General features: G+C 44.7%; 1 protein-coding gene across 11 annotated transcripts in view; it reads left to right on the forward strand.

Moving 5' to 3' along the window:
* SEMA5A (semaphorin 5A) overlaps positions 1–13711 on the forward strand; it is a 484035-nt gene that overhangs the window by 167507 nt on the left and 302817 nt on the right. For all 11 annotated transcript variants that reach the window (XM_045442243.1, XM_045442302.1, XM_045442320.1 and 8 more), the window contains one exon: positions 1549–1744. In XM_045442243.1, coding sequence (XP_045298199.1) covers positions 1624–1744 — 121 coding nt within the window. In that variant the 5' untranslated portion in view covers positions 1549–1623. The remainder of the gene's footprint in view (positions 1–1548; positions 1745–13711) is intronic.

Below are 13711 nucleotides of genomic sequence, written 5' to 3' on the forward strand. Positions count from 1 at the left end.
ACCTAGCTTTCATGGGAGGAAGGTTGGAGGGGCCATGGCCATGTTTAATTTGCCATACTTCCCTTACCCATCACACCGAGTGTTTGCTCACCATGCAAAGTCACAGCTTCATTTATTTCTCTTCCGAATAGTTGCCATAGTTCAAATGAACTTCTCTACCTCCATGGTCTTCTTTATCCAATTTCCTGCGTACACTATTGTAAGAACAATGTTTTAAGTATTTCTTGTGCTGGTATCTCGTGGTAGCTTGTTGAGTAAAAATAGAGACCTCAGACCTTGGTATAGTGTGCCTTCCAAATCTTAACTCAACCTCCTTCTGTCTAAACTGCTTCCCGCTAGTCTCCTTTAGATCTCCCAGGGTCTGGCTCAATTATAGGAAACCATTCCCCAAACTGTTATTACCTCTTCCTTCCTCTTGCCCCTCGAGGGCACCCCTGCACCCCTGTTCCCCTGGCGTGGAATGCACTTCCAGAAACCTGCATGTGTTGAAATCCTCCATATCCTTTAGTATTAAGCTCAAACACAAACTCTTCACGGGACCCACCCTTGGGTCCTCTAAATGGCAGTGGCATTCCCTCCAAGGTCCCATGGCACCCCTGCTCCTTTCGACGGTTTTCTAACAGCTTAGCTTACAGTTACTTTTGCAAACCTATCTTGTTTTAAAGCTTATTAATATTTAAAATTATGCTTATTCTTTAAAGTCTTGTAGCTCCCAGCGTAGCAATTGCATTTCAGCCAGTAGGTGCTCACTGTGGATTTGTTTTATTTGATTCACGCTTGATTTCCAGCCAGAACCTCTGCAGGCAGGCCGTGTATACATTTCAAAGGATACATTCACCAAATACGGGCAGTTTGTAAGAGTTGGGTGGCCTAATATTAGTCGGGTTGTTGGTAAAAGACAGTGGTCGTGGCCTTATGAAACAAGGGCTTTGGATGTCAAAAAGGAAAAGGTAGCGTTCCTTAGGGTTTCCCCGCATAGATCCCTGCTAGCGCAAGGGGATGAGGAAGGGCAAAACCGTCAGCGATCACAAACATTAAGCTGCATTTTTAAAAAAATTTTTTTAATGCTTATTTATTTTTGAGAGAGACAGAGACAGGATGCAAGGGGGTTAAGGGCAGAGAGAGAGGGAGACACAGAATCCGAAGCAGGCTCCAGGCTCCGAGCCGTCAGCACAGAGCTCGAACTCATGAGCTGAAAAGGGCAGTTTGTCCAAGCACTCGAAGGCTCTCCCCCTTTTTTAAAAATTCCTTTTAATTTTATTTATTTTGAGAGAGAGCCAGCAAGAGTGGGGAAGGATCGGAGAGAGAGGGAGAGAGAGAGAATCCCAAGCAGGCTCCAAACACTGTCAGTGTGGAGCCCGACGTGGGGCTTGATTCCACGAACCGTGAGATCATTACCTGAACTGAGATCAAGAGTCCACCGCTTAACAGACTGAGCCACACGGTCTCTCCTTCTTTTCAAAGTAGCGATGAGGCTTTCCTACAAGACCCCTGCGCCAGAAAACCTGAACTCACGTTCATCGGGTTGTTCTCTTTTGTGTGTTTTAGGCACTTCCCCCACATGACAGGAGGACGAACTTCTGGTTAGGAGACAACTACCTGGAGCTCACGCCTCTGCCCACCATGAAGGGGACCTGTGTCATTGCATGGCTGTTCTCAAGCCTGGGGTGGTGGAGACTCGCCCAGCCAGAAACGGACGCATCTCAGTGCCAGCGAGCGGAACACCCGGTCATTTCCTATAAAGGTGAGGGACAGGCACGCTCGGACTGCAAGGGCACCCCTCAGATGCACATCCCGTGTTCAGTGATCGGGAATAGCAGTGGGTCTTGCTCTGTCGCTCCGTGACTCTTGTTCCAGACATTGTTTAAAATACAAACGAAAATACAAAATCTCCCACTGCAGGAATTTCCTGTCCCGAAACTGATCACTACTGTCTCTTTCAGGAAGAATTCAGCATTGGAGTTATCACGGCCATGGTTGAGGCCACCTTTTCTTAACGGTGCTGTGAGCCTCCTAGGCATTTAAACCAGGGGATAAAAATGTGATCTGAAGCAAAGAATTCTTCGCTTCAGCATTTCCCTACAAAACCTTAGTCTTAACACAAAACTTACACCGTTGTCTCTATCTGGCATCTGGCTTTGCATGGCAGACAGAATTGATTTCATGTCTCAAGTATCTCCATGGGTCTGTAGGATTAATTAATTAGTGTGTAAATTCAGTCATTTGTTCTTTTATTTATCAAAATTTATTTAAGGCTCTCTATACTCTGGGCACTCTAAACAGGATGAAAAGTAGGTTAGTGTTTGTCCCTGTCCTCAAGGAACTTCCAATTGTATTATGAAGCCAACTATAATTAATGAGACATTGTATTTTAATAATTCATGCAATAAATAGTTTTATGTTTGTTATGTTTTAAACTTTATATCATGAAAAAATGTCAAATATATGCAAAAATAGAAAGAATAGTCTAAGGAATACTAACCCAACATTTATTTTTATTTATTAAAAAAATGTTTTTAATGTTTATTCATTTTTGAGAGACAGAGAGAGACAGTATGAGTGGGGGAGGGACAAAGAGAGAGGGAGACACAGAATCCGAAGTAAGCTTCAGTCTCCGAGCTGTCAGCACACAGCCCACCATGGGGCTCAAACTCACGGACCGCAAGATCATGACCTAAGCTGAAGTCATACGCTTATCTGACTGAGCTACCCACGTGCCCCGTAATCCAACATTTATTAATTCCGGGCCCACCATTTTTCTCCCAATCCCCACTCATGTTCTACCTCACACCCGCCAAATTATTTTGAAGCAAATCCAAGAAATCGTATAATTGTATCTATAATATTTTAGTTCTTAACTGTCAAACAAAGGGAATTCTCAGCACCATTATCACATCCGAGAAAAAAAAGAAATGCAAAAAAACCTCAATTCCATAAAGTCATCTGATATCCAGTGAGTATCGTAAGATCCAGATCCCTGATGGTCTCATGAATGCTGATGCATTTTTTTGTTAACAGTTGGATTGACTCAGGGTTTAAATGGAGTCGATCCATAGCGATTGGTTGGTATGGCTCTTAAGACTCTTCTAATTGTGCACTGTTTTGCTGTGGTGGTTTTGTTTCCCGTGCAAATTAATTACAAAAGAAATTGGAGCTCTTTATCCTGCAGAGTTTCCCACAGTCTGGATTTGGCCAAGTGCATCCCATTGGTGTTGAAATGTTCTTTTGTCCCGAATATTTGTGTAAATTCAGAGTAGGATCCAGAGGCGGCTTAGATTCAGGGTCGACTTTCTGTCTCTCCCGTGTCACGGATGCTGCGGTGTCCTTCTCTTGGGAGGCAGGTAATGTGAAATTAGTAGTCACTGATGATCACAGCCTAAATCTACCAATTCGTTCATGGGTGTGAAGCTGGGATTTCCTAATTTTACGATTCTTTCTTCATTTAACAGCAAGAATACTTCTGTATAAAGTAACGTTCCCTTATCAACTACTTGAATATCCTGAGGACACACTCATATAGGAAAGGCAGAATTAATGTTTTTTTTCCTTTCCTTTCCTAGTTTTTTTTTTTTGTTTTTTTGTTTTTGTTTTTGTTTTTGTTTTTAAAGCCTAGTTAGTTGGTTCCCTCATTTTATCTAAAGGGGACAAATATGTTTACTTTTTTTTTTTTTTCTTATTTTGGTTATTAGAATCATTGTTAATACATGGATTTTCACATTTGAAATATTCCAAGCAATTGTAGTTTTTATGCTTATGGGTGGTGAAATCATCTCATTTGAAGCCCATGGAAACCTCTTAAAGTTGGCTCCTGAGCTCCTCTGACACAACCCAAGGTCACTTTTGAAAGCAACCCAAGGTTGCTGACTCTGGGACAAGGAGATGTTGCTTCCCCCCCTCTGCCATTTCCTTCTGTAGACCTGTGCACCGGCCATTTTGGGCTCCTTTAAGCATGGCCGTCCCTAGCGTTAGGTCTTTCCTATGTACAGAGCTAAGGAAAACTTTTTGAGAATGCACTGTAATTTCCTCTGGATACCTCCAGCCCATCTGCAGGACTAGAGGGCTTTTTCTGAACCCCTTCTACCTTATGTCTGTGTCTTTCGCTCCCGTGCACGGAATCCCGAGTCTCTGCAGCCCACGTGATTGTTCCCTTGCCTCTTCCTGAAACACGCACTGCATGCTTTCAGAGCAACTTTCAAGCAGCGCTAGTCGTGTCTGACTACTGAAAACGCTGTGAGATCATCCGCCTCTGTTCTTGTAGTTCTCAGGCTACAGGTTTCATTGGGAAATTAAAGCAATGTGGGTACTTGGAGATCACTTGAAATAATTTCCTCTTGCGTGGTTGTGCTCCCAACTCAACACCCAGTTAATGTCCTGTGTTTAATTTCACTTTTGAGTTTTGGAAATTTTAAGAATTTACGTTCTTAGGTAGTATTTCAAAGTTTCATTAATGAGGCAGTGAATATTTAGAGAAACTGGCTTCACTTGTGTTTTCTCCGCCCTGTTCCCTCTCTCTGCATTTAGCTCACCTTTTACTTTATGGTCCGTGCTTCTGTTCTCTGCCTAGCATTTTTTGACATAGCAGTATATCCTGGGGTCCCCTCCTTAGTCGTGCACTTTATGTCTTTCATTTTCACAGCCACATAGCTGTCCACTGTGTGATGAACCATAGTGTATTCAACAACTCCCTACTGAGAGATGTGTAGGTTATTTTCTGTCCTTTGTGGTCGTGGATGGTGTTACAATGAGTAACGCCTCCTGCTAACATCTCTTAATCCCTTGCAAGGGTATCATCGGAAGAGATTCCTAGCATTGACATTGCTAGGTTAAAGGGTGAATGCACCTGTGTTTTTGCTAGATATTGCCCAACTCCCTTTCACGAATATCACGCCATATTGTGTTCTCATTGCCCTGGATACGAGGATCTATTTCCCACCAGCCTTTCCAGTGGATCGCACTGTCAGGCCTGGGGATTAGGACTAATCTCATAGTTCGTAAGTGACATCTCGACCTAATTTTAATTTCTGTGCAAAATTTTTTAACTTGGAGCAAATATTCAATAAACATTTAACAGGTGCCTGTTACGAGGCATTGTCTGTGCTATATATTGAGGATATAGAGCAAAAAATACAGTTCCCTTCAAGGGTTGAGAATATCTCTAAAAGTATAAAGCAAAAGGAACATTGCATTATAATCTGTTAAGGGTCTTAGTGGGTATCTTTGGTGGGTGCTGTGGGAGCCCAGGAGAGGGGCATCTGAACCAGATAGCCCGGGCTTTGGGAGAGTGCTTAAAGATTTCCGGGTTGAGTCAACAGTAGAGCTGAGTCCCAGATGATTGTTAGAAGGTGTTTATGAATCTGATGAATGGAGAGGTGTCTCAGGAAGAGGAAAACAGCAGGTGCAGAAGCCCTCAAGTGAGGAAGGGAAACCTAGCAGGTCCTGGCCGGCGTTCTGTACAGGAAGCCATGAAATCTTAGTTGAGGTTATGGAAAGGAGGTGGAGGGAGATGAGGCTAGTAGTTGGAGGGTTTCCATATTGTCGGGCATCTGAAGGCCCCTTAAGAAATCCCCCTTATCTGGATCGGCTCCCTGTTCAGGATGGCAAAACGCGGCAGGGAGAGCCCATCCTGAGGCTGCGGCCGTGATCAGAGGGAGCGGTCATGAGGATGTAAGCTCAGGGAGTGGTAGCAGAAATGTAGAGAATTAGGTGAATTCCAGGGGCACCTGGGTGGCTCAGTTGGTTAAGCATCCGACTTTGGCTCAGGTCACGATCTCATGGTTCATGAGTTCGAGCCCTGTGTCGGGCTTTGTGCTGGCAGCTCAGAGCCTGGAGCCTGCTTCACATTCTGTGTCTCCCTCTCTCTCTGCCTCTACCCCACTTGAGCTTTGTCTCTCTGTGCCTCTCAAGAATAAATAAAACGTTAAAAAAAAGAATTAGGTGAATTCTAGAAATGTGAACAATGTGTTGATGATTTAATGGATGTGGGACAGGAAGGAGAAGGAGGTACTGAGTATGATTTACAAGTTCTTGGCTGTTGATTCCATATGTAATGAAGAACAGGAATTTAAAATGATGATTTTATTTTTATTTGTTTATTTATTTATTTACTTATTTAGGGTTTATGTATTTGGAGGGAGGGAGAGAACGAGAGAGAGAGCAAGCGAGTGGTGGGGGGGGGGGCAGAGAGAGAGAGAGGGAGTGAATCCCAAGCAGGCTCCACGCTATCAGCACAGAGCCTGAAGCAGGGCTCAAACCCACGAACCATGAGATCGTGACCTGAGCCAGAGTCTGACACTTAACCGACTGAGCCACCCCGGTGCCCCTAAAATGATGATTTTAGATTGAGAAAACTGAGTTCCTACTGCCGTCAAATGGGTTGTCTAGTTGAGAGCAGGGCATCAATGGATCCAAGAAAGGAGAGCTTTTCAAGAGGGAGGAGGCCATCTGAGTATCTGATGATGAAGAGTTCAAGGCAGATGTGGGCCAGCGGGCAGAGTGACGAAGTCCTCCTTGTTTGCCCAGAACCTTCCTGGGTGTAGCACTGAAAGTATGATCTATGTCTCGGCTTCCCAGGGCTCCTGTAACAAAATACCACAAGCCGGGTCGCTTCAAACAACAGAAATACCTTCTCTTACGGTTCTGGAGGCTAGAAGTAAAAAATCCTAAGGTGTCAGTAGGCCATGCTTTCTCCGAGGGCTCTAGGCAAGAATCCTTCTTTGCCTCTTCTCAACTTCTGGGAGTTGTCCACGATCCTTGGTGTTCCTAGGCCTGTGGACGCATCACTCGGGTCTCTGAGTCTCTACCCCCGTGGCCTTCTCTTCGTGGGGCTCTGTCATTTTGCCTGCTGCTCTTTTTACCAAGACACTAGTCACATGGGATTTAGGGCTTACCCTCACCCAGCATGATCTCATCTTTATAAGTTATATCTGAAAAGACCCTATGTCCAAATAAGGTCACGTTCACAGGTACTAAGGTTAGGACTTCCACGTGTCTTTTTGGGGAGCGCAATTCAACCTGTAATAAATGGCATTTATCAGAGCGGTTTCAGGACAGTGCTGGGGGAGTAGACTAAACGGTGATGGGCAGAGAAACAAATGTGAGGTGAGGAAGTAGATATAAAAGGAGACAGTTATTGACTCAGCCGCCAGGGACGTGAGAGCAGGGGACAGCTTTTAAGAGAGCATTGCTTAATCATCCTTAAGTGCTGATGGGGAAAAGCCAGGTGAAGGAAGAGGCTGAAGAGAGAGGGGGGAGAGAATTGATTAGACAGAGTCCCCAGGGCTGTGGGAGGAGATAGGATACTGGGCACAGGTGGGGGATTAGCTTACAGGAAGCCGACCCTACCTCTAGTGAGTCTGGAGGGAGGGAGTCTAGGGCACCCAGGATGCAGGAAAGCCAGGGGGTGGAGGGGAGGGGGTGTCTGAGGACCTCCATCTCGGCCGAGAAGGAGTGAGCAGGCCATGTGCCAAGAGCATGGGAGCTTCAGGAAGGAAGTGCTTCTCTGAAGAAGGGGCAAGACTGTTGACCAAAACATACACCAGAGATTCCCTGGGGGATGTTAGGAGCCCCGCTGGTCCTTGAAATGGCTCATGTTACAGCCTAGCAGGTGGCCACTGCTGGGCTGCATGAACACTCTTGTGTAAGGTGCGACTCTGCTAGATCATTTAAGAAAGCGGATGCAGCATTGATACCGCAGAAATACATGAAGGACTGGATAATGCGGACTTTGAAAATCTTGATTTCTGCGTACACTTAAAATTTCATGATTTAATGTTCTTCTACATCGGAGGCGCTCTGCACAAGAGGCTCCTCATGAAGTAGACCAGATGCTACAGTAACGTCTTAATACAACTAAGCAAGTTTTATTGAAGCCTTGATTCGATTTACCTGGGTAGGCAGAAGATGCTGGCAGGATCTCGTTTTTTCCCCATCCTAGGTGAAATATTTGCCACCATGGGCTTCCCTTGTCTAGCAGAGTTCATTGCTCAACACGCTCTAACAGCTTGCTGTGTTTGCAAGGTTACTCCCTTGACTGCATGTTCTGGAATATTTATCCTTGATTGTTCAGGGGCTGCTAAAACACTCTGACCCCTCGCAGACACACCATTTACACTTATGTCCTTGTCATTTGCTTAAATGTCTGTTCCAATAAAGAGGGAAAAAATAGTGACCCTTCAAGACAGCATGTTTCTCAGCATGCTTACTGAGCCTCATAACCATCTCTGAAATGAGTTTTAAATGTTTAATGTCCACTTAAGGCAATAGTGCCATATTCTGCCTTTGTTTGTTTATTGATTAAAGTTTACCCAGCACGCTTGCTATTTAGAGTGTGCTCCATTTATAGGAATTGGTTTATGGGGAACGATTTCACAGTATGCACAGAGGAAGACCACCAGTGGGGCGAGTCATGCCGCACTTAGGCTTTCTTTGCCTTGGAGCCTTAATATCATGACTAATCTGGAAGCCTTTCTTCAGTGCCTTAGCTGGTAGTGCTCAGTGTTAGTGATTACTAAGATTCTTCCTGCCTGCCGAATCAGGCAAGGCATTGTTAATTCCACTCTCGGGCCCCTCAGATCTTCATCTCTGACTCCTTGGTGTTCCCGTTGAGTGTCCTCCTACTTACGGATTCACCGATTGGCTGGAGATTTGTTTTGGAACTTACGAAAGCATTGTATGAATGCTTGATACTGGATTAGCAATGTTTGGCCCCAGGTCTTTGGAAGGGCATCTGAGGCAATCGAAATGGGGGTTCCAGCTTTGGCCAACCCCGGACAGGACTGGGTGTGGCATTGGCCTTTGAGTTTAAACAACTGTCTTTATGTCCACATGTAGTCTTAGGTGATTGAAGGGACCATGATTGAAAGGTACAACCTAGGATTTTGAACTTGGGTTCTGTTCTCATACCACAGAATGAATACTTTTCACCTATCCTGTGTTCTTTTGAATCATATAAATGCATGTCATTGAATTTGTGTGTGTGTTAGAAGCATTGACTTGTTGCTGGCAATAAAAACATAAGACGTGCTTCGTAACTGTCTTCTTCTTCGTGTTTAACGTACTGAGAATCCCGGCCACTTCCTACCTCTGAGAGGCTGTCTTTCTACCAGTCTGTAAGGTGGCCATGTACACATTTCCTGTTGCCCCATTAGCCACCATTCCTGCCTGTTGTCCTGCTAGTTACTTCCCTCTCCGTGGCTTCCTCACATTTCCTGAGACCTTTGCATTGCTTGGTGTGCCACATACTCCCTTGGGGCTGGGGATGGCATAACCTGGGCAGCCTCAGTTACCCTCCAAGGCACAAGGATGGGGATGCCAGAAGGGAGCCAAGGGATCGTTTATGTGCCATGGCTCCATGTATCCTATGGCCCCAAGCACATCCCACGGCTCCGTACGTGTCCCCTCGCTCCTTGTTGTCCCACGGTGCTCCATTTTTTCCCCGGGTTTTGACATTCTGGGGTCTAAACCCTGGACAGTCATGTGGTTGTTACGGCCCTGGCTGGATTGCACCTCTTCTCTAGGACTTAGGACCTTCATCACCACCAGAAGGGCTATAGTGGATGATTTCTGTTTCCCAGAAGATTTTAGAGATTTCAGAGTCTTTGAGTATATAAATCTTGATTGAAGCCGCCTCTAGTATTTCTCCCTGTTCATCTAGTCTCAGATCTGCCATTTGACCTTTATAAATCATCAGTGTGTGTGATTGTATGACAGTGGCCTACTTTCTCCAAGGAAGAATTAGGAGAATTCATTTTCATGAAAAATAGGTTGTGTGAAATTCATTTTAATATTTCCTTTTAATATTTTCATATGAATATCTGATTAAAGCTTAGGTACAGCTAGTCTCTGCTAACTGTTGAAATCTGCCTCGAATTCAATCCTCTTTGTAAAATGTGAAATTTGCATAAACCAAGTGTGATTCTTTTTGGTTTCCAAACGGGATATGAGTGATCCCCCTGTGAGTTTATTTGGGGAGGAAAAGTGTTGTTACGGATCCTTAAACGTTCTTTGTTCCATAAATAATTTGACTTTTGTTCTCATGCGTGTGACTGAATGGTTCGTATAATGTACCGTCACAATCACACGGGCAAAATATTCCAACGTATTTGCAAGTGAAACAGCAGTGGTACAGGCGCATTGCTTGTTTTGTGCATTAAAAGCTGCATTTGGGAATACAGTTTTTATTTGAAACTCTGTTGCCAGTTGTGCCATCTGAAAGATGGAATGTTTAAAAAATACACAACTTGCCAACTCTCTAATGTAGGTATATCACCATCGTTCATGAGCGCACATACGTATTAGAAGAAAACGCTGCGTAAAACCACTATGTGTCACTCAGTGGGTGAATTTGTTCCAATGCCTACATCATACTTTTATGTCATTATTCAGCTTTGACTGACGAGACTGGAGATGGTCCCTGTTGTATGTATTATTTTTAAAAAGAATGATTAGCCTCTGATGCAAATGATTTATTGAGTTTTCAGAATTGCTAATAACTTCCATATTATTTTTGTGTTCTAGGGCCACTAATGAAATAATCTATAAAACGGAACATTTATATTGTATCTCAAGATAAGATTTCAAGCTTTTGGATTGATTTGTCTAGGTGGGGAAATAGTTTTTTATTATTTTAACGCTTCGGATGGAATACTGTATAAGTGGAGTAGGTCAATGTGATAGCATTAAAACTGGGAATAAGGTTTTGTAAAGGCATAGTCAGGATTCTGACTGATCATAGTCAAGCAGTCATTTTATTTGGCCTCAAATGGTACGCTACTGTATTTTATTGATCTGTAAGCATATTCTAGTCTTTTTAAGCATTAAATGGACAATTCATGTGTTCTCACACTGAAGGTAGATAAAAATCTTATCATTATTTTATTTTATTAAAAATTTTTTTTCGATGTTTATTTTTGAGACAGAAAGAGACAGAGACAGAGCATGAGCAGGGGAGGGGCAGAGAGAGAGGGAGACATAGAATCTGAAGCAGGCTCCAGGCTCCAAGCTGTCAGCACAGAGCCCGAGGCGGGACTTGAACTCATGAACTGTGAGATCATGACCTGAGCCGAAGTCAGACGCTCAACTGACTGAGCCACCCAGGCGCCACTATTTTATTTTATTTTATTTTTTAATGTTTATTTCTGAGAGTGGTGGAGAGGGGCAGACACATGAGCTTGAACTCATGAACCATGAGATCATGACCTGAGCTGAAATCAAGAGTCTGATGCTGAATGGACTGAGCCACCCAGGTGCCCCAAAATCTTATCCTTATCTTAAGTGTGAAGGAGGAGTTGAAGAGTAAATGTGGAGTGAATACAGTTTGGGTTAGGTGGAAGTTTTCTTGGATTGGTTCTCCTGTCTTACTCTGACATCAAGGCCAGGTCAGCAACCATGGTCACACTGGAGAGACGAAGCATTATGCCTACGCCAGCAGATAGCAGTGCTGAATTTTTCTGTTGCCCACATGACAAGGAAAAGACAACATCCAGGTTTCTAAATTTAGTTTGTTTACTCATTTAAAACATCACATTAACCTTCTATTTCCTGGAGCTTTCTTCGTGTTGAATAAAGAAGGTCCATGAATAGACCCTAGCTTTAGGAAGAGTTATTCCTTCATTTCTCCTTTCCTTTCCCATCCCCGACCTGTGATTCAGGGGTGGACTCAGCCTCGTCACATGTGTTGCACCAGGCAGGACTCTGTCTCCCTCACAATCAAGAGCGTAGCGACGTTGTGTGCGTGCCGAAATGAAGACACTCCTCTAATCTGCTGTGCAGCAAAGTTGTGGTAAAGCTGTTTGATCATTGCCCCCTTGAAGGCACCTCTGGCTGCACGTCTGAAAGACCACAAACCCTATTAAGTAAAATCAATGAGGTGGGACCCCGACGCCAGGCTGGCAGTGGGTGCTCATGGTAGCCCCCAGACTAACGATCGACGATTGTCATTCTCCTTTGTATTTTTGATTTTTCTGCCCCTCAGTTCCCTGGCGTTAGCACACAGAGCGTTTTCGCTTCTGTTTGTTTGAAGATAAAAGCGGGGGTCCAGCCCATCAATAATTTAATCCGTATTTACTGAGTACCTCTTATGGGCTGGTTTCAGTCATGGGGGTTACCCCAAGAAACACAACAGGTAGGAATCTTGGTGGGCACTGAGTTTACATTTTCTTAGGGGAGACAGACAGGAATAAGATGATAGAACGTGGAGTGAGTTACGTAATGATAAGGGCTGAGGAAAAATAGCAGGGAGTGAGCTAAATATGGGAGGGGTCTTGCCATTTCATCAAGGTAACCAGGTGTGCCTGACAGTCATCTGTCATCTCTCAGATACACCCTTGCCCCCTTTATATTCTGCTGTGTGTGACTGGTCAGGGAGTCAGAAACCTCTCTTGGGCTCCCATGCCAGCTGGGCTTCTGTTGGGATGTGTGAATGGGAGGAGGCAGCAGAGGCTGGAGAGCGACGGGGAAGGTCACGTTCATGCCCCCAGCTGCCGAATGCAGCGGAGGGGTCAGGTGAGTCCACCCTGGTAGCAGGAAGTGCTTTTTGGCGATTTCCACTTGAGTCAGAGCTGCTGGACAAGGATGCAGCAGCAGATACAGGCTTATGGGCTCTGGCCCAACTCATTAGAGCTGCTCATCTCTGTGGGTCCCGTGTTCTTCCCTTTGGCTTTCCCAGGGCCCGATCCTTCATCCTTGGGCTTTTTCAGGTCTCTCACTATCTTTTCTTAAGATCATTTTTAAATTTATTGTTTTAGAGAGAGAGAGTTGGGGAGAGGGCAGAGGGAGAGAGAGTGAGAATCGTAAGCAGACGCCAGGCTCAGCTCAGCTCAGAGCCTGATGCGGGGCTTGATCCTGTGATCTTGGGATCACGACTGAGCCGAAATCAAGAGTCAGATACTCAACTGACTGAACCACCCAGATTCCCAGGTCTCACATTATCTTTGTAATAATTCGCCTGTGTTGAATTTTCTGTATTTGAGCTACCTAGAGTGGTTTCTGTTTTCCTGGAAGGATTATGATGCATATGAAAAAAGGCATTGAGTCTAGGCTTAAAGGAGGTGAGGGGCAAACCATGGGGATAACTGAGGAAAGAGTGTTCTAAGTAGAGACGAGAACAAGGGCAAAGGCCCTGAAGTGGGATCGTGCTTGGCAGGTTTGAGTAACAGCAGGGAGGCTAGAATGACCGATGGAGTGAATCTTGGAGGAGAGTAATGGAGGTGAGGTCAGAAGGATAACAGGGACCAGATCCTGTAGGGCCTTTGTTTCGAGTAAGATGGGAAGCCACCGGGAGATTTGTTGTAGAGGATTGATGTGATCTAACAGGGCTTCGAAGAACCATGCTGGCTGCCACTGTAGGTGGATGGGTGGGATGTAGGATTGGGAGACCAGTTTCGGGGCTGGTGAATAATCTAGGCTGGAGGTCATGGTGGCTTGGACAAGGGTGGTCGCAGCAGACACAAGGAGCAGTGGTTGTGTTCTGGATACAGCTTGTTTTGGAAGTCAAGTCCAAGTATTTCCTTTCAGATTGTGTACGTGCTGTTAAGAGAAAGTGAAAGGCAAGAGGGACTCTAAGCGTTTTGACTTGAGCAACTGAAAGGGTGGAAGAGTGAGGGAGATGAGAAAAAGTATAAGACAGTCACCTTTGGAAGTAGGAATGCAGCTCAGTTTGGGGCACGCTAAGTTTGAGATGCTTCTTTGGCATTCAGGTGGAAATGTCAAATAG

This window comes from Leopardus geoffroyi, chromosome A1 (genome assembly GCF_018350155.1).
Source record: "Leopardus geoffroyi isolate Oge1 chromosome A1, O.geoffroyi_Oge1_pat1.0, whole genome shotgun sequence".
Taxonomy (NCBI): Eukaryota; Metazoa; Chordata; class Mammalia; order Carnivora; family Felidae; genus Leopardus; species Leopardus geoffroyi.